The following is a 20,038-nucleotide window of genomic DNA, read 5'->3' as shown; positions in this document are numbered from 1 at the left end:
TCTGTGCTTCACTGTACTTCAGTCTGTCATTATTAAGAAGCTACTCGGCAACACGTTCGTTGTAGTTACACAGCAATTCCATGGCAACGGAATTGCTCTGCGGAAATGCGCTGATGTTTGTGTGCATGGAGAATTGCCTTAAAATATAAGTGAATATCCGTGAAATACGGATTGGGGAAAAAAATATATATATACCGTTTTTTTTTTTATTAGTCGGGGACAGTTTTAAGTTTTACTAAAATGGAGATGACCGAGGAGGAAGTGTTGAACAATGAGCGACTGCAGGCGGCAGCTCGTTTTAAGGCTTTCATGATGAAGAACAGCACTAAAACAAACCTCAATCTGTAAGTAACTTAGCTGCTAACTGTTATGTCACATTAACGTTAGCTTTATTCAGTATTTCGTCTTTTTAAAGTTATTACAATTATTAATTCATTATAAAGCATTGTTATTTAGCCTATCTTAACAGACGCAAAACCGAGAACTGTAACGTTAATTGGAAGACAACGAAGATTCAGTTCAACACACATTTCCACCGTTATTGCCAATAAATAAATATATATATATATATATATATATATATATATATATATATATATATATATATATATGTATGTATGTATATATATATATATATAAATGATAACCGTATTGATCTAGTGGGGGCGTGTTGTCACAACGAGGACATGCTGTTTAACACTTATTTGAGAAGTCCTGGTGTTCTTCGGCAACGAAAAATGCTGCCTATCACTGCCAACATTTATTCATGTGGTTTGAGGCTTTATTTAAGTTACCTATCTACAATGAAAATATAGTTTTGGTAGCACTGTCTGATAGGTTGCATTATTTGCCAGAACACTTGTCTGAACTTACATTTATGTAGCAGAACATATTTATTTAATTGAGCGGTCATTGTAACTTAGTTACAAAAATGCGGATATTGCTTTTGTTTGGTGAACAGAAACTTAAAGGGTTAACGTTAAGTTCACCCAAAAATGAAATTTCTGTCATTAATTACTCACCCTCATGTAACTTAGTTCCAAACTTGAACACTGTCTGTCTTCAGAACACAAATGAAGATCTTTTTAATGAAATCTGAGAGCTCTCTGTTCCTCCATTGACAACTACACAACTACCACCTTGATCGTAAAACAAATCCATATGAATTGAGTGGATTAGTCCAAATTTTCTGAAGAGACTCGATCGCTTTATATGATGAACAGATTAAATTTATTCATATTCAGACATTGATTAGGGAACATAAACAGAAGCTCAACCAAACATGCTTGACGCTCGAGAACAAACCTCATTGGTTCTTGCAGAAGCTCAAACGTGATGCGTAACACAAGAATGAACTTCATTCATTGGTTCTTGCACGTCAAGCGAACATGCTTGAGCTTCTGTTTACCACAACTGATTTGTGAGTTGATGAATGTTTATATGTGAATAAAAGCCTAAATTCAATCTGTTCATCATATAAGCGATCGTGTCTCTTCGAAAATTTTGGACTAAACCACTTGATTCATATGGGTTAGTTTTACAATCTGTTTACAATCTGCTCTCATCAAAAAGATCTTCATTTGTGTTCCGAAGATGAACAAAAGTCTTGGAGGTTTGAAACAACATGAGGGTGAGTTATTATGGACAGAATTTTCATTTTTGGGTGGACTATCCCTTTAAGTTTACAAAATATGTTCTAAATTGAACCTCTTTGTCCAGCTATGACCACCTTGTACGACTGTTAACGAAAGTTATGGATGAACGTCCAGAGAATGCAGTCGATGTGATCGAGGACATGAGTCGCGAGCTGAAAGGAAGTATCCTTCAGGAGAAGCAGGACACCTTGCGTGACAATCCATCCTCATCCTCAGCTCTGTTGCTGGCTGAGCAGCAGAAGACACTCTTCAAACGTGCAGCAGGCGGGGAAGGTGATCACGAGGAAGAGCTGGTAAGTTTCTCTCCTGAGGGCCCATATAATGCTTTTTAAACCGTTAAAACCTAACCTTTGTTGTTAAATGCTTTGCTTGAAAAGTGAACTTGTGCTGTCTATTTAATCAATGCAATTAGATTAGGTAAGTAGTTATCTAATGCAATCACATTCAGACATTGTGGAGTGTGATTTAAAGGGATAGTTCACCCAAAAATGTTGTTTCTAACCCGTAAGACTTTCGTTCATCTTCGGAACAAAAATGAAGATCTTTTTGATGAAATCTGAGCGCTTTCTGTCCTTCCATTGACAGACATGCAACTACCACTTTTTCGCTTCAAAAAGTTCATAAAAAGATCGTAAAACTAATTCATATGAATCAAGCGGATTAGTCAAAATTTTCTGAAGAGACTCGATCATTTATATGATGAACAGATTGAATTTAGGCTTTTATTCACATATTCATCAACTCACACATCAGTTGTGGTAAACGAAAGCTCAAGCATGTTTGCTTGATGTGTGAGAACCAATGAGGCTCATTCTCGTGTTACACAGCACGTTTGAGCTTCTGCAAGAACCAATGAGATTTGTTCTCGTGCGTCAGGCAGGTTCGGTTGAGCTTCTGTTTATGTTCGCTGATCAAAGTTTATATATCCCTTTAAAGGGATAGTTCACCCAAAACTTTTTATTATTTTATGATTCTGTATTCACCCTCATGTTGTTTCAAACCCATAAGACTTTGGTTAATCTTCAAAACACCAATTGTGGTGGGTCCTATGAGCAGTTCAATGCAGTACAACAGTTTCTGTAATACATTCTTCTGTATCGTTTTCAGGTGGATTCTCCTCTACCGAATGTTGCAGAACTGGCGTTCTTCTTTGAGCAAGCTGGTGTGGGTCTGGGGAAAGAGGAGATGCAGAGAATCTTTCTGGCTTTGAAACAACTGGTGGACACACAGTGTCTCCAGCGCTGTCGATTCTGGGGCAAGATCCTCGGCACACAGAGCAACTACCTGGTGGCTGAGGGGGAATTCAGAGAGGGTGAAGGGGAGGAGGAGCAGGAGAGCACAGAACCAACAAATGAGGATGAGGAGAGAGAGGAAGAGTCACAGGAGGACAAGGATGAAGCAGAGCTTGTAGAAGCTGTAAGTCACAAAACGGCATCTGAAGTAAATGAAACTGCTCTAAATACAGTAAATATCGTACAGTCACATTTGTGAAATTTTGTTGGCAAAAAATGTCCATTGTTGACCAACAGAAAGCTGCTTGTTTGAAAGTGACTTCTGTGTGAGCTTTATACATCACTACACTGTTGACAAGAGAAAATATTGGAAGCTTGTTTCCGCCATGGAATAAAAAAGGTAATTGCGATTTTTATCTCATAATTCAGACTCTTTTTTTTATCAAGTTTACAGTATATTTCGCAGTTCAGATTTTATAACTCTCTATTATGAGTTTAAATCTCACAATTCTGAGAAAAAGTGTCAGAATTGCGAGTTACAAAGTTCAAATTGTGATATTTAAACTTGCAATTGTGAGGAAAAACAGTCAGAATTGCAAGATAAGTTATCTTTTTTATTTTTTATTCCATGGCAGAAACAAGCTTCTATAGATAATGGTTTTGGTAACGTCACCTGACCTTTAAAGGGATAGTTCACCCAAAAATGAAAATTCTGTCATCAATTACTCACCCTCATGTCGTTCCGAATCCAAATCTGTAAGACAAATCTGAAAGGAACACAAACAAAGATCTTTTTGATGAAATCTAAGAGCTTTCTCTCCCTCCGTTGACAGCTACGCAACTACCATTTTGACGCTTCAAAAAAGTTCATAAAGAGATTGTAAAACTAATCCATATGAATTGAGCGGTTTAGTCCAAATTTTCTGAAGAGACACGATCGCATTATATAATGAACAGATTGAATTTAGGCTTTTATTCAAAGCAAACATAAACAGAAACTCAACCGAACGTGCTTGACGTGCGAGAAAAAACCTCATTGGTTCTTGCAGAAGCTCAAACGTGATGTGTAACACGAGAATGAACCTCATTGGTTCTCGCACATCAAGCGAACATGCTTGAGCTTCTGTTTATCACAACTGATGTGTGAGTTGATGAATATTTACATGGGAATAAAAGCCTAAATTGAATCTGTTTATTATATAAATTGATAGAGTCTCTTCAGAAAATGTGTAAGACTCCAGGTAAAGACAAGGCTAGAAACTTTGGAAATGTACATTCAACTTGACAAAAATGATTGAACTCTACTTGCAGGCTGATCCACCCCCTAAATCAACTTACATGCCACCTCCGCCAGTGCCAAAGGAAGAAAATCACACTGGCGTCAATAAATTCACTTATTTTGTGTGTCAAGAGCCCGGCATGCCGTGGGTCAGACTGCCGGTGGTCACCCCCGCTCAGATCACAGCAGCGCGGCAGATCCGCAGGCTCTTCTCAGGCAGGCTTGATGCTCCGGTTGTAAGTTTCCCTCCCTTTCCTGGCAATGAGGCCAACTACCTGCGTGCCCAGATCGCACGGATCTCAGCCGCCACGCACGTCAGCCCTGTGGGATTCTACCAGTTTGGGGAGGATGAAGGAGAGGATGAAGGACTGCGAGACACCTTTGAGGAGAATCCTAACTTTGAGGGCAATCATATAAACGAGATGGCTGAGTCTCTGAATCTATGGGTCCATCATGTACAGCACATACTTACACAGGTAAGAGACAGATGGCCTGTTGGGAATTCATCCGCCCTAAAATGTCCATTGAAGTGGATATTGAGTACGTTTTTGGTAACACTTTGTTTCTGCAGTGTCCCTTTTACATATTTTATATATTTACATAATAATATCATAATAATATGGTTTGGAAAAATAGAGAAAATGACCAGATTTGCCAAATTTGAAAGAATAAAATAAAATATAAACTTTCATGAGCCCTCAAACAACTCAATAAAATAACTACACTTTAAATTCATGGTCACTCCTAATTCTGTAGTCATTTTTTATGAAAATATACAGTAACATGAACAGTATTTACATTAAATTCATTCACTCTTCATGAAATCCCTGACGGACTCGATAATAGTGAGATCAGATCTCTGTGTGGATCATATTGTCTGATGTCCGACTTCTTGTGCAAATATCTTTATACAAATATCTCAGTGGATAGTCCACCAAAAAAATTTAAATTCTGTCATTATTTACTCACCCTTATATTGTTCCAAACCTGTATGCGTTTCTTTCTTCTGTGAAACACCAATAAATATATTTTTAAGAACTTTGAAAACCAAACTGTTTCCGTTTCCACTGTCATCCATTTTTCAGTTTTTATGGTGAAAAATCAAACATAGCTGAAACCTTTGCACTTTACTGTACACGTGAATGTTAGGGCCGCTGTGTGTGGGTAAACATAACTGAGAAGTCAGCGGATGACGTTGACGAAGATGCCGAGGAGGAAGAACCTGATGAGCCGGAGCCTGAGATTGGGCCTCCTCTTCTGACACCTCTGTCTGAGGATGCAAGTCAGTCACACTGCATCACATTTACATACAATACACCTCTACATACAATACACCTCCAGCACGGGTCAAATGATCAGCTCTAAAGCAGAAAACGCTCTGTCCACAGAGATTCATGACACCCCACCATGGAGCTCCATGATCTCCTCTTACCTCATTCCTCAGTTTTCCACCGCTGTGCTGCGCTCCAACCTCTGGCCTGGAGCTTATGCTTATGCTTATGAAAGTGGCAGGTAAGAACCTTACTTTTTAAAACTAAATACCTACTAACAGCCCATCTAACTATCTCTTTAATCTGAGGCCTTTTCTGCTGAATTAAAGCATTTTTCTGCTCCCTCTCAGGAAGTTTGGAAACATATACATTGGTTGGGGGTTGAAATATATCGGAGAGGCCTACACCCCAATAGTGCTTCCACCGTCCCACAGCGAATACCCCAGCGGACCCGAAATCACTGAGGCCCAGGACCCCAGTGTGGAGGAAGAGCAGGCTCTGCAAGCAGCCCTGGAGGAGACGGAGGCCCTGGAAGAGACAGAGGATCTGGAGGATGATGAGGATGATGATGATTAAAATGGAGGTGTGACTCTGCAATGGACAAAAATAAACCTGGAGTTTGGTCAGATGTTTTACCCTTTGCGTACGATCCCACCTGATTAGAACGTTCAGTGTATCATACGTACTATATCAATTGACAACGTGTTTTATTCATATCAGATACACATTGTGTAGGTTTTAGGTAACTATAGAATTTACTCTATTCTTCTCCCACTTTACCGACCACTTACTTTCAAGTATTTCGGGTAAGGTGGATGAATTGGTGTGTTGTAAATCCGACAGATACGATTCTCTGAATTGTGGCGCTAACATGGCAACGCACATTGCGCGTTATAGATCAGCAAACATGATCATTATAAAGGTTTATAATAATAATGTGATACATTCTAAAATAATGGTTGCCTTAAATCACACTGGGTGGTCAGCTAGAATATTTTAAACTTAGGTGTGAAAGGGTTAAGGTCAGATACTGTGTGCAATTCATTAAGGAATCTAAACAGTGTCTTTGTATGTTTGTCCACATCGATGAAATATTAAGACTTTACAAAACTTGAGGGAATCATATAATTTATTTGCTTTTAAAATCAGTTTTACATAACAGCTTTGAAGAATACACGCATGCTTCGACTGTTGTAACACCTCGCTCCAAACGCTGTACTCTGTGTTACACTTCATTTTTTGGTTACATTAAGCTTATTCAGCCATGCTTTTTTTTCTCCATGCTTAAGTTCCTGTATTGGTACACTATTAGTCGTAAGCATCTATGTGTATGCAGATAAAATTGTCATCCAAAAAGCACACAACTCTTAGTGCCTGTATTTTCTGAGTACTCTAACATCAATAAACTAAACTTGGCATGATATTAGCTTAAAAAAAAAACTATGACAATTTCATGGCAAGCTGGTTCCTCAGGTACAATTATTATTATTATTATTTAAACAATCGTTAGACCATATTTCTCAATACTTTGGTCACTTTTTCAAAACTCTTCACACAGTTCCCCTAACCAACTTTCAGCTTGTAACCGCAGTTAATTTCACATTCAAAACAGACTAAAACTACCAAAACACTTCATCCATGTCTCAAATCAAGTCATTCTTCCATAACATTAGTACACAAACACACTTCGTCACCCATAAAACAACCTAAAAAACACTAGCAACAGGTAGCATTACAGTTTTCTTTTGTAAAATTTCTTTACAAAACAAGAATGACATCTCTCTACAGTTTCAATTCACTGCATGGTCCATGTTTACATTACAAAATTATTCCTAAATGGTCCCTTTTGTACAGATGGTGAAATTGAAAAACCAAGGGCTTGTTCACACAGAACGCAGTTTTCCTTTACACTGCGCTACTTTTTCTATGTAAACACGCGCTAGATAGAAGTGTTTAACTGTTGTGTTCGCGTCATTTGCAGTGTTCAAGTTAAAATAAGTTTAACTTTTAAAGCGCATGTTTTTTCGCTCCAATGACCTCACGTTTTGAACAGCAAAAACACGTTCTGTGTGAATATTCCCTAAACACCTATGTAGGTGTTCAGCTCTATTAAACAGTTTTGATAGCATTTCATTTTTTAGATTCAGAATATATTTCAATGTGGTATTACTGTAAAAAAAATGCAGCTAATTGCCATCTTATTTATTTTTGTGTTTTTGTTTTTAGCTTAAGTTTAACAGTTTGGAAAGAGTATATAAATGTACAACCTGAGTTTTGGCAGAGGTTGTGTCTAAGTGAGAAAGACTTTGTCATTTGAAAGTAGCCAAAGCAATCAGCAATGATCCACAGTTTAGCCCAAACAGACTGCCTATGTGCTCACTGCGTGAAGAGTTCTGAAAACGTGACCCAAGTACTGAAAAATATGTCCTAATGGTTGTAAAAAAAAATCTATTTAATTCACAATACATCATAAAGAAATTGCACAGTTAGTCAACCAGTGCACCTTCAGACAGAGGACTAATACAACCTCACATCCTCCAGTCCTCCAAAATACTGCAATAAACATCATGCAGATTCACTCTTCTGTGTGTAGGTACAAAAAAACAACAACAGAAAAAAAAAACTAGGTTGTTCTTCCAAATCTGTATGATTTCTTTCTTCTGCTGAACACAAAAGAAGATATTTTGAAGAATATGGGTAACCAGACAGTTAATGGACCCCATTGACTTCCATAGTATGGAGGGGCAAAAATACTATAGTCAATGGGGTCTATCAACTGTTTGGTTACCCATAATCTTCAAAATATCTTCTTTTGTTTTCAGCAGAAGAAAGAAATTCATCCAGGGTTGGAACAACTTGAGGGAGAGTAAATTATGACAATTTTTTATTCTCAGATGAACTATCACACAAGCACGTCCTCCATAGAGGAAAACAAGAAAATGGCAATTAGTGTTGTTTCAGCTGATCATAGTTACAGTATTTTGCACAATTTATAAATACTTAATTATAATAATTATAATCACTGATAATAATAATTATAATCACTAATAAATTCTACTAAGTATTGTTGACACATACAGAGCCTTGCGACTGGATCAATAAATAAAATAATAAAGTTAATTTACAACCATTAATAAAAGAACGATAAATAAAACAACTACCGAAGCTGCACACGCATGAATGAAAATGTTAACACATAAATAATCACATTTCTAATGAGTTACATTTACCACAAGGGGAAGTTGTGGTCAAAGCTTGTAACATAAATCCTATCCAGTGTCTTTCTAGAAGACTTCAAAGTGCTCTAGGGGATAAAAGTTATATTTCCTTTAAAGACTGTAGGATTTGGAAGAAAAAGGCTCAAGACAAAATGTACGTGACCTTAATTTACACATAAAGAGACTGTGAGAAAGAGGGAGGAAGGACAGGAGAACGGGTGGTGTGCTTGGAATCAAGACTTCACATTAGCGAAGGTCACTCTCATCGTCCTGAATGGTCTTCTTGATTCTTAGTAACATAGTGGTCTGCCACTGATCAAGCCTGGAGATGGATTCAAATTCCCTTACCTAATGAAAAATAATAATAATAATAATAATTGCAGAATATTGCATAGAGTAAAGGCCCGTTCACAAGGACTATAACTATAAAGATATAGTTCTAAAAACCGTTCTAAATACAAAAGAATAGCAGAGTCCACACCACAAGTATAACGATAATGGCAGAGAGGAACGATATATCATTGGAATCACTTTCAGAACGATTTTTTTCCAGCTGATGATGAACGATAAAAACATTGACAATGTCAATCAGAATCCATTCCGCTTTAAAGAGCTCGAGCATTTAAAGTGACAGACGCACAGAACTGCAGCACACTTAGAATAAACAAAATGATATCGTCCGCTGGTGTGGATGCTAATATAGTTATCGTTTTTGTTGTGAACGGGCCTTAATTCATGAATGAATGACCACTGGTAAAATGTGTGCAGTGAATTATGTAAAAGCTGAAACAAAATACAAAGAGAACTTACTGCATCAACGTATGCATCAATATTCTGCTCTTCATATGCATCAAGAAGTTTCTGTTTAATGTGAAATGCAGAAACATTGTGATTTATTTTGTATAAAGCGTCACAAAATGTTCAAATACTTCCATTCAAAAGTTTGAGGTTGGTACGTTTTTATTTTGAAGAAGAAATACTTTACTAATACTTTTATTCAGCAAGGATGCATTAAATTGATTTTCTGTTTTCAACATTGATAATAGTAAGAAATGTTCCTTGAGCAGCAAATCAGCATATTAGAATGATTTCTGAAGGATCATTGGAGTGATGATGCTGAAAATTCAGCTTTGCATCACAGGAATAAATTACATTTTAAAATATATTAAAATAGAAAACAGTTATTTCAATTTGTAATAATATTTCACAAAGATTTCGCTGTATTTGTAATCAAAGCAATGTAGTCTTGGTGAGTAGAAGAGACTTCTTTTAAAAACATTTTAAAAACTCAACCCCAAACTTTTGAACGGTAGTGTTTATATATAAAAATATACAAAACGATTAATAGAGACAATGGAAACCTAATAGATAAAGATAAGGATTTGGGCAAAGCTTCCACCTTCAGTCTCTCAACTGATGTTGACCCAGAATCTGAGGCCCTGTTTACACCTGATTAAGATGCGTTTGGTTAATCGGATCACGAGTGGACGACACTAAATACAGGTGTAAACGTGGTCTAAAGCGTCTTGAGCTGGTCCACTTTCAACCACTTCCAGAGTAGTCGAAAACACATTCGACCGGAATGTTTGTCGAATGTGTTCAAACAGCCACAAAAGACTGTCTACTCTCCGCCTACTGACCTAATGTGTAAAGATTATGGGAAGTGCGTTATACAGACGGGATTTAAACTGTCAGCTGGAGACCCAAGTTTGGTTTGAAGATTAAAAAACGTACCAAGCACAATGTTCTCTCACCATTCCTGATTTCTAACACACACTCAGCGTTTGGTGTGACCTTACGACTGTCAGAGCAGAAACTAAAGCTGATGCTGTCCGTATGTTTTTACTTCGTCTCTGTGCGAGTTCATATGTAAATTGTCCAAGCTTATTTTTTCCATTAGACTGAAAGATCTGAAAAAACCCAACATTTTCCCACCCATTGATACTCCCCTCAGAGAAATCAGGACTGAAGTGGTTGAAAGTGGATTAAATTGAAACACCAGGTGTAAACGGGAATGTGTCTCCCTCATCTACTTATAATCTGATTGACCAAAACGCATCTTAATACCAGGTGTAAACAGGCCCTGAGATCATAGTTCAAGTCTATGGAAGGAACTAAGCAATTCAGTTTGTTGGAAGAAAAGACTCACCTTAAGAAGTCTGCACTCTCTAGCATCTGAGAAAGCTGGAAACAGTTCTTCATACTTCTGTACAGCCAGCTATTGGAGAGAACACGGATTAAATAATGATAAAGCAGAGAGTTGCATTGTAAATATAATTCTTCTTCAGGCTGTGAGCAGGTAGAATCAGTCACCTTGCAGTTGAGCATGTCCACACAGAAGTGACACAGCGCTGCTTTGAAGAAATGGTCTTTAGCACCATACTTCAACAGGGTAGTGTCCATGGAGTAAATCCCAATCTGAACAGACACAATACGCCACTCAACATGAAGGGTGAAGAAAACAAATGAACAGGTTTTCGACAGAAGATCACACAGACCTGCTCAAATATTTCAATGGCTTTCGGGTACTGCTCCATCTGAGACGCATAGGTCGCCACTTTGACAAGACACTTGTTGGCTGCACTACAGAGAGAGAGAGAGAGTACAAGAAATTTTAGTATGCAATCATTTAATTGCAACACAACTTCTTTGCTCAGACCTAATTTGTTCTACAACACTTCTGATAAATGTGAAACATGTAAAAGCATATAAAGACTATAGTATAGTACCTGGTGGATGACTCCCCTTTGAAATAATCGGCTGCCTGTTCATAATGAACAATGGCCTGTACACATAAATAAGTATTTTGGGACCAAATAATAACAAATGAATGAACACTACTTTACTTTCATAAGGGGCTCTCTGTAACGTGATAGGCTCAGTCAGTATGGATCATCTGATGCATTAGCAAATACACTACCATTCCACAGTTGACATTTTTAGAATAACTATTTATTATTTTAATATATATTTGCCATCCTGTGATGGCAAAGCTGGATTTTAAGCATCATTACTCCAGACTTCAGTGTCTCACAATCTTTCAGAAATTATTCAATGTTGATTTGCTGCTCAAAAAACTTTTTTTTTTATTAATAATGTTGAGAAAAGTTGCTCTGCTTCAAGTTTTAAAAAACAGCATCCTTGCTGAATTAAAATCCACAAATTGTAGTGTATTTTTATGCTTTTGACATACTGTCCATATTCATCTGAACCACTTACTGATAAATGTGCACCTTTCCATAAAAAAAGATCACTTCCAACTTACTTTGTCTATGTCCAATAACTCAGATTCATAGATTTCTGCAATAGATATGTGGTGTTTTGCTGCGATGTTGAAACGCCCCTGTGGACACACATGAGAATTTCTAAGGAATATTCAGAGAAGTGTATCACTATAAACAAAACAAAAACAAGCACCCATATTACATACAATGTTGAATTGAGGTGGAACAATTCATATGGATTATACGATCTCTTTATGAACTTTTTAAAGCGTCAAAGTGGTAGTTGTGTAGCTGTCAATGAAGGGACAGAGAGCTCTCAGATTTCACCAAAATATCTTCATTGTGTTCCGAAGATGAACGGAAGTCTTACAGGTTTGAAACAACATGAGGGTGAGTGAATGATAACAGAACTTTCATTTTGGGGTGAATAATATCATTTTTCTCACCATATCTGTGTAGATGTCAATGGCCTGACAGAAACAGTTTACTGCCTCTGTGTAGAGAAGTTGTAGGAGAGCCATAATACAAATTAAACTCCTTTTGAAATAGCAACACTACATACTAAGAGATTTTTATTGTTCAGTCTTTAAAAGTAACAATGAGAGCTGTACCTTGAGGATCAGACTTTTTGAATGCATTTCCAGCATCAAGAAAGTTAACGGCGGCGTCGTGCTTGCTTTCCACCTGCAAATGGAGTTGTGCTGCTTTGCAGAAGGCATCTCCAGCAGCTTAAATAGAGAAGAAAGAAAATTAGCAATAGAACTGCCATGTGCTTATTGAACACCTTAAATAGATAGTTCAGCCAAAAATTAACTGGTTCAGTAATTACTCACCCTCATGTTGTTCCAAACCCGTAAGACTTTCGTTCATCCTCGGAACACAAATTAAGATATTTTTAATGAAATCTGAGAGATTGCTGTCCCTCCATTGACAGCTACGCAACTACCACTTAACGCTTCAAAACGTTCATAAAAATCGTAAAACTAATCCATATGAATTGAGCGGTTTAGTCCCAAAATTTCAGAATGATGAACAGATTTAATTTAGGGTTTGATTTAAACATGGATCAGTGAACATAAACAGAAGCTCAAACGTGCTGCGTAACACGAGAATGAACCTCATTGGTTCTCACACGTCAAGCGAACGTGCTTGAGGTTCAGTTTACCACAACTGATGTGAGTTGATCAATGTTTAAATGAGAATAAAAGCTTAAATTCAATCGGTTCATCATATAAAACGAGTGTGTCTCTTCAGAAAATGTGGACTAAACCGCTCAATTCATATGGGTTAGTTTTACGATCTCGTTATGATCTTTTTGAAGCGTCAACGTGGTAGTTGCGTAGCTGTCAATGGAGGAACAGACAACTCTCAGATTTCATCAAAAAAGATCTTCATTTGAGTTCCGAAGATGAACAGAAGTCTTATGGGTTTGGAACGACATGAGTGTGAGTACTTAATGACAGAATGTACATTTTGCTGTGAACTATCCCTTTAATACAGTGGTGCAAAAGTTGCTCTGTATCGTACCACTCCAGTTCTTAGCCATCTTGAACATGTTGGCAGCTCTCACGTACAAGTCACAGGCCTCCTCGACCTTGGAGGAACTCCTACAGTACAATGAACAAAAGCGAGAGGGGAGATTCACTCAAACCGTTAGGCGGCGCTATTAACATCTGTCGTCCCCTGCACTCATACAACGTGTTTTCAGACCTGATATGGCCAACATGAAGCAAGAGGACCCAGAAATCAGTGTGAAAACACAGGCCCGATATTGCTCAATAGCCTGGAAGTACTACATTAAAAATGAGAGCAATGCCACTGTTTACTGCAGGCTGTGTAAGACGGACTTTAAGTTCTCCTCAAATACAGCTAACATGATAAAACACCTCAGAGTGAAACATCGACTGAACATCCCCGCAGTAGCCAGCGGCGGAGAGAGACTGTGCGCGGAAGGGCCAGGCGAAGGCAGCATGGGTGAGTTTCAGAAAAGTATTAAATCAGGGCAAAACGAGCAACATCACTTAGTGTGCATTGGGTTTGAGTAGAGTATGAATGAAAGCGACAAGGAAACGCTTCATTCCGTGCGCACAACTCTATTTATTATGACGCTTTTATGCGTGCAGTGCGATGCTACTTGGCTAGCTGACCGAATCACTTTTGTGCAAAATCCGTAGATAACTATAGTAGATTTATGACAGCTTAATGCGAACAACGTTATATTACAAATAATGCAATTTCAAAAGCATTGCTTTTTAATCTAAATTAATAACAATGATCGATATCAATATTGTTTGTTGCAAACGGATACTAATTAATACAAATCACTTAAGATAGATTTTAAGAAAGATTTGCACTTTCAATATTGCAGAGATGCAAAAAAACAAAAATAAACATCATTTACCCGAAAAACGTTCCTAACAGCGAATGCGACGTTTTCATTTTCTTGTCTGCCTCAGCCATAATGGCCAAGGCTTCCTTTTCTTTTCCAGAATAATCCATTTTGTCAGATTAGGTTTGAACTGGACTGTATGGAATGATAGCCAAGCTATATCTCATTCACGTCGCCTAGAATGAAGTTATTTGTTTTATTGACACATCATGCGCAAATCGGAAGTAAATTCGACTTTAGGGACTGTCGCTAAATAGTTGTTTTCAAAATAACAGTCGACAGTGCTGTGGTACTAACTCGTTACTTTTTTGTACATATACGTTATTAATTAATTTCAACAATTAAACGTAAGCTACACGAATAGTGTCGTGCAGTTATATTATATAAACCTGAATGATGGACATCGTTCGCTTTTCGTGGCTGCGAATAACTTACCCTTGTACCCTAACGGGCATCGTGCTAAACACATCCAGTGTGTAGGTCGCAAACGCGCGGAGGTTGTGCAGGGATTCTGAGATTTAAAAAAATATATATATTACTAATAAGATATTATTTATTTTCAGATAGGAAAATAAGGTGTACAAGTTATTGTCGCTGAATCGTGTACTGTTTAATGGAGGGAACACAGGCAGGAAGTGGATGAAACCATAATGGCCCTTTACACGCCCGGAAGAACATCCAGTGACGCTTGATGTAAATAATAGCGGAATTGTTTCATTAGTATCATGTTGCATGGTTATTGTTCTCTGCCTAAATACTCTTGTGACGAGCAAAGTGTGCTGTGACTGATGTGGAGTCATTATCATAATACAAACCTTATAATTAATTTCTAAATTTTTCCGCGAGAAACAAAAATGTTTTTGTATTAATTTGAAGCAGAGACGGCAGTGTCTTGCTGTGTGACATGCTATATTCATCTACAGTGATTTCTCAACACTTTTCTGTTATAATTATTATATAAACAGTTTTATGAAATACATTTTTGACTAGAGTGACTACTACATGGATTATATACTTGTAGTTTTAAGGACTTTTTTTAATGTTAAGTCACTGAGTCTGGGGAAATATATACCTAAAACCACTTTCTCTTATACAAATATCCTTTTATAGTTTTTCACAGTGCTGCAGTTTGGTTATGCTACAGTAAAATGTTCTACAACCAACCACATCTGTTATTAAAAAATAATTAAATCAAGATGTGATGTAGGGCTGCACAATATATCGAAATATCGCGATATGCATATTGCAACAGCTTGCAATAACTGGGATCATGAACAAAAGACAAAGAGAAAATCACTGACTGCTCTTGGCTGAATAACTTTTGTAGCTTTAATACGAATCAGTGTATTAAATTAATACATTGATAACTAAGCAGTGTTTATTTTTACATTTGATTATTCAGTTTCTGTTGTTAAATAAACCTAATCTCGGCCTTCCTCAAACCCTAAACCCTGTGGAATACACTGATGTTAAAATAACACTTCTTATGTTTCAGTAAAACACTGCTGTTCACTTTCAGAAGTTGTAGGGATGTTTTCTTGTCACAAAAAGAATGTGAAACACGCATGTAGGTTATATAATTTTAAATATTTTTTGAAGATAATTTAAGTTTACTTTACACACTTTTTAAGCATTATCGTATCGCATATCGCATTTTTCTTCAATATCGTGCAGCCCTAATGGGCAGTGTAGAATTAAAAACAAACTGCAACACGAAAGCTATATTGTAGATGCAAAAACCTCTTAATTTTATATAACCAAATGCAAATATTTTGTTCCGGAAACAGTGTAGAATAGGTTTTAAGCAGCCACACACATTTTTACAGTGAACATAAAATCAGACTGCAATGTTTGTATAATGATTTAGCTAGCTAGAAACTCTCTTTAATGGCCGCACAAGACTCTCTCTTTCTCACACACACACATGGTTACAAGAACTGATTCATGCACAGTGATTTGGTGAACTGAGACACTTTGACAAAAGATTTTAAAAAGCTGTATGTGAGTAATGTCAGAATTAAGCAAATGAAACAAATACACAGTGCAGATTCTTTAGTTTTATGTGAATTGTGTTGACCCAGAAAACATCACATAATAACATTGACTTACCATTTCTATGGAAAACAACATGTATTGTTACAAAAAAACCTTGACATCACATTAAGGATTCAGGATTAAAGTTTTACCATAGTTTTTTTTAGTGTCAATTTCAAGTGTAATTGTGCTAACTTCCTGTGTTCCTGTTTTACTCATTTTCAATGTATTTTTGTTTTTTCCTTCACCACAGACATGGATCTCCCACCACAAAGGCATCCTGAAATCCTCAGCGGTCAAAATCTACGAAGGAGAATGCAGCGTTTTTTGCCATTTTCGGATCGCCGCACGTCGAAAGTGTGGAACCACTACACTCAGCTAAGTCTACATCGTGTCGAATGCAACCATTGTAAGAGACAGCTTTCCTTTCACAACAGCACTACTTCCATGAGAGAACACTTGGGACGCAAACACAGCATTCGGGACGGAGCGGTACCCCCTCACAACACAGCAGGCATCCCCACCCCTGCAGCATTACATTCTCACATTCAGACCGCTTTACAAGCTAACAGATACAACACCGCAGGCAATGCTGCGTTTCAACCAGCGCTACCTGTTGCTATTAAAGAGGAGCAGGTAGAAGTACTGACAGCTGAGATGGGAGAGACCAAACCTGCTCGGACCACATACGCCCCTGACTGTGCGGCCGCAAGCGGTACTTCTAATTCAAATGCCATTGTGCACCAAGATACAGATGAGGGCTGCCTAATGTATAATTTTCCTGCGGGGGAGATGAGCAGCACTGCTGGAGGCAGTAACATCCGTAACGGCACAAAAGCCTGCAGCAACAAGCGAGCTGAGGTTTTGACCGATCTTATCTTGGAGATGGTCTTCAGAGACCTTCAGCCATTGTCTGTGGTGGAAGAGAGGGGGTTCAAGCTCTTACTGAGTTGCCTAGAGCCTAACTACCCCGTGCCGTCTCCATCTCTGCTTGGCAGTCTACTTTGGCATCGTTACCACATCCTCAAGCAATGCCTTCAGCAGCATCTTCAGACAAGTCTAGGTTCTCACTGTCTGACCCTCTGCACCGAATACTGGCGATCCGTAGATGGATGTGGGGTTGGAGGGGACGGTCAGTACTACCTTACAGTCAGTGCGCATTTTGTCGACCCTCAGTGGCGCCTGGCACGCTGCGTGCTCGAGACCCGACCGATAGCAGAATTAAAAGGAAACCCATCAGAGAGAGGGCAAGTGAGCTTTACAGACACCCTGAAAGGAGTCCTCACCGAGTTCCAGCTTCCAGAGGACTTTGTTTTCTGTGTTGTGCACGACACCCCAAGTGGATCCGAGTCTGGTGGGCAGGAGAATATGACCATCGATCCGGAATATCAGCAAGAATTTGCTGGACCCAGCCATCCTCCCCCCAGCAATCTTCCGGAGGGATGGTCACCTCTGCTTTGTGCAGGACAGGCCCTGAAACTATGTGTCCAGGAGGGACTGTGCGTGGAGACTGTGAGACAAGCTCTGGCAGATGCTCGCACCATCGTCCTACACTTCCAGCATGATGTGAGCGCTTCGACAGCACTGAGCCAGAAAGCAGAGGCTGTTAATAAAGAGTCTGTAACCCTGGTCTTGAACGACCCAGGGCGCTGGACCACGGCCATTGAGATGTGTGAGAGTCTTCTGGAGCTCAAGTGGGTAATAAGCTCCGTCTTAGAGGAGCAAAAAGTTGCAACAAATCTGGCAGATCACCAGTGGCGCCTTATTCATGAACTGGTCCCTGTGCTCAAAACGGTTCGCATTGCGGCATCGTTTTTGAGTGAGGACATCAATGGACCCATTTCAGCCCTGATGCCATGCCTCCAAGGAGTGTCCAGGCTCCTGGGACAGAAAATTGTGGAGTGCACCTGTCCAGTGGTGAGGGGAGTTATGGAGAGAATTCGCGCTGGTATGGACAAACGCTGGAGTCTGAGTGATGAAGATGCTCTTCTGGACTGCCATGCCGTTCTGTCCTCATTTCTTGACCCACGTTTTAAAGAGTTGCGGTTTCTCAGCCCACATGCCCGTAGCAAGCTTCATGACAAGGTGAAAGAGCTGCTATCTGTTCAGGCTTTCACAAGGGGCAAAGGAGAGAGAAGACAAAGCGTGCAAATGGAAGAGACTGTGGATGAACGGGAAGAACCTGTAGATTTTGTTTTGGATGATCCTTTGACTCTGCCTGTAATGGCTTCTTTGGATTCTCCTGAATCGTGCGGCTCAGCGGAGGAAGGTGACAGCGTTGAGCTGCAGCCGAGCGAGCCCTTCGTTGCCCTATCATCTCCAGAACAGGTCAATGAAAACGCACTTGAGGTTGTCAAATCACCTTTCAAGAACGCCAATGAACGTAAAAGACGTTCTAGTGGAACCAGTTTGACCTCGCCGCTGAGGGGAGATTTACAGCACACGCCTCGAACACGAATAAGTCCTCTCCCACAGAGCATGTACGATATTCTTCTGGGCGAGGACCCTACTGAGCGAATGCCCGAAATTCACCAGCAGCTGGAGAATTACATAGCAGAGCCGCTCTGCAGACGCAGCCTCTCGCCTCTGCAATGGTGGCGCAACAAGGAGCATCGCTTTCCTGCGGTGGCCAGACTGGCACGAAAATACTTGTCCATACCAGCAACTGCCGTGTCCGCCGATCGGACCTTTGCCCCCAGGGAGTCTCCAGTGACCCAAAGAAGGGCCACATTGGGATCTAAACACCTTGATCATATTTTATTTCTCCATCAGAACACTGACTACGTAGATCAACTGAAAGGTGGAACCTCTGTACGTGAAATTGACCAGTGGAACAATGTCAGTGGAAACCAAAGCAGAGAAAGTCTTTACCAGACTCTAGTGTCTTATGAAAGTAAGGTTCGTGTGCCCGAGGAAGAGTCATGATCACTGTTTATTTGTTGGTTACATTTTTGAACAGTTCTGTCACATCCCACAATAAGCTCCTTTAATTACATGGTTATCTGATGACTTTCATCATCATTGGGTTTTAGACTCAAGGATTACCGTTAGAGATGAACACAGTTATACTGCTATGTAAATGAGTTTTGAAATAACACATTCCTTGTACAAGGAATTTGTGACATTATCGTTTAATATCGTCTTTGGTCTCTAAGAGGTCTGAAGGTTTGTGTAGTTAATGTCTTGTGACTAATATAGATACTGTTTTACTAAATCTGTTTTACTACATTCTTAACTTGTCTCTAATGAACTACGCAATATGAGCACGAGCAATCAAGCTGCTGTTCTGATTATTAGCAGGGCTGCGCTTTGGCCATAGGTCATCACAGTCATGCAGATATCAGGCTTTTTTTTACTGAACCGTTCACATACTTTGTTTAGGAACACTGCAAATCAAATTTGGTTAATTCCAGGCCAGGAAGTAATTGTTGTATTTGTTTAAATGTGATTTGTTATTACAAATTCTGCATATACTGTTACTTCAATATTATTGTCACTTTACACAGTGTTGCAAGCATTACTTAACATGCATTGTCAAAATCATGCATGCATTTCAACATGATCACTTCCTCCTTTGTATTATGGGGGATTGAATATGTACATGCAAATGAGGTATTAGTAATCTTTTTCATACTTGCGACTTTAGAATTGACAGTGTATTCTATCGGTAGCATGATCAGATTAAAGTGTTGTATGAAATATTCTGTAGTCTGGGAATTGCAAATGGAAAAGGCTG

The 20,038-nt window shown here is 38.9% G+C and overlaps 3 protein-coding genes across 4 annotated transcripts; 2 read left to right on the top strand and 1 right to left on the bottom strand.

Annotated features, from left to right (window-relative positions):
• Window positions 1-79: 79 nt before the first annotated feature.
• rsph4a (radial spoke head component 4A) lies at window positions 80-6,063 on the top strand. Its single transcript, XM_082170727.1, has 7 exons — window positions 80-344; window positions 1,720-1,948; window positions 2,763-3,071; window positions 4,199-4,642; window positions 5,316-5,448; window positions 5,555-5,678; window positions 5,788-6,063. Exons 1-7 carry the CDS (start codon window positions 241-243, stop codon window positions 6,011-6,013), a joined length of 1,569 nt encoding a protein of 522 aa, XP_082026853.1. The 5' UTR covers window positions 80-240; the 3' UTR covers window positions 6,014-6,063.
• A 2,276-nt stretch (window positions 6,064-8,339) lies between these two features.
• On the bottom strand, window positions 8,340-14,511 carry napaa (N-ethylmaleimide-sensitive factor attachment protein, alpha a). The gene is made up of 11 exons (XM_082170737.1): window positions 14,281-14,511; window positions 13,407-13,486; window positions 12,491-12,607; window positions 12,326-12,372; window positions 11,921-11,998; window positions 11,385-11,440; window positions 11,154-11,238; window positions 10,969-11,073; window positions 10,805-10,873; window positions 9,466-9,516; window positions 8,340-9,003 (listed from the first exon to the last, which is right to left on the bottom strand). The coding sequence occupies exons 1-11, from the start codon at window positions 14,376-14,378 to the stop codon at window positions 8,902-8,904; spliced, it is 888 nt and encodes a 295-aa protein (XP_082026863.1). The 5' UTR covers window positions 14,379-14,511; the 3' UTR covers window positions 8,340-8,901.
• Window positions 13,493-20,003, top strand: zbed4l2 (zinc finger BED-type containing 4-like 2). 2 transcript variants are annotated; one of them, XM_082170711.1, is made up of 2 exons: window positions 13,493-13,853; window positions 16,556-20,003. In XM_082170711.1, the coding sequence occupies exons 1-2, from the start codon at window positions 13,595-13,597 to the stop codon at window positions 19,225-19,227; spliced, it is 2,931 nt and encodes a 976-aa protein (XP_082026837.1). In that variant the 5' UTR covers window positions 13,493-13,594; the 3' UTR covers window positions 19,228-20,003. The 2 variants fall into 2 exon arrangements, with proteins under 2 accessions (XP_082026837.1, XP_082026838.1); XM_082170712.1 differs by lacking the exon at window positions 13,493-13,853 and adding an exon at window positions 14,687-14,961.
• The last annotated feature ends 35 nt before the right edge of the window (window positions 20,004-20,038 follow it).

Source organism: Leuciscus leuciscus (genome assembly GCF_965113295.1).
Source record: "Leuciscus leuciscus genome assembly, chromosome: 5".
NCBI lineage: Eukaryota > Metazoa > Chordata > Actinopteri > Cypriniformes > Leuciscidae > Leuciscus > Leuciscus leuciscus.
This window is presented reverse-complemented; position numbering and strand designations above follow the sequence as displayed.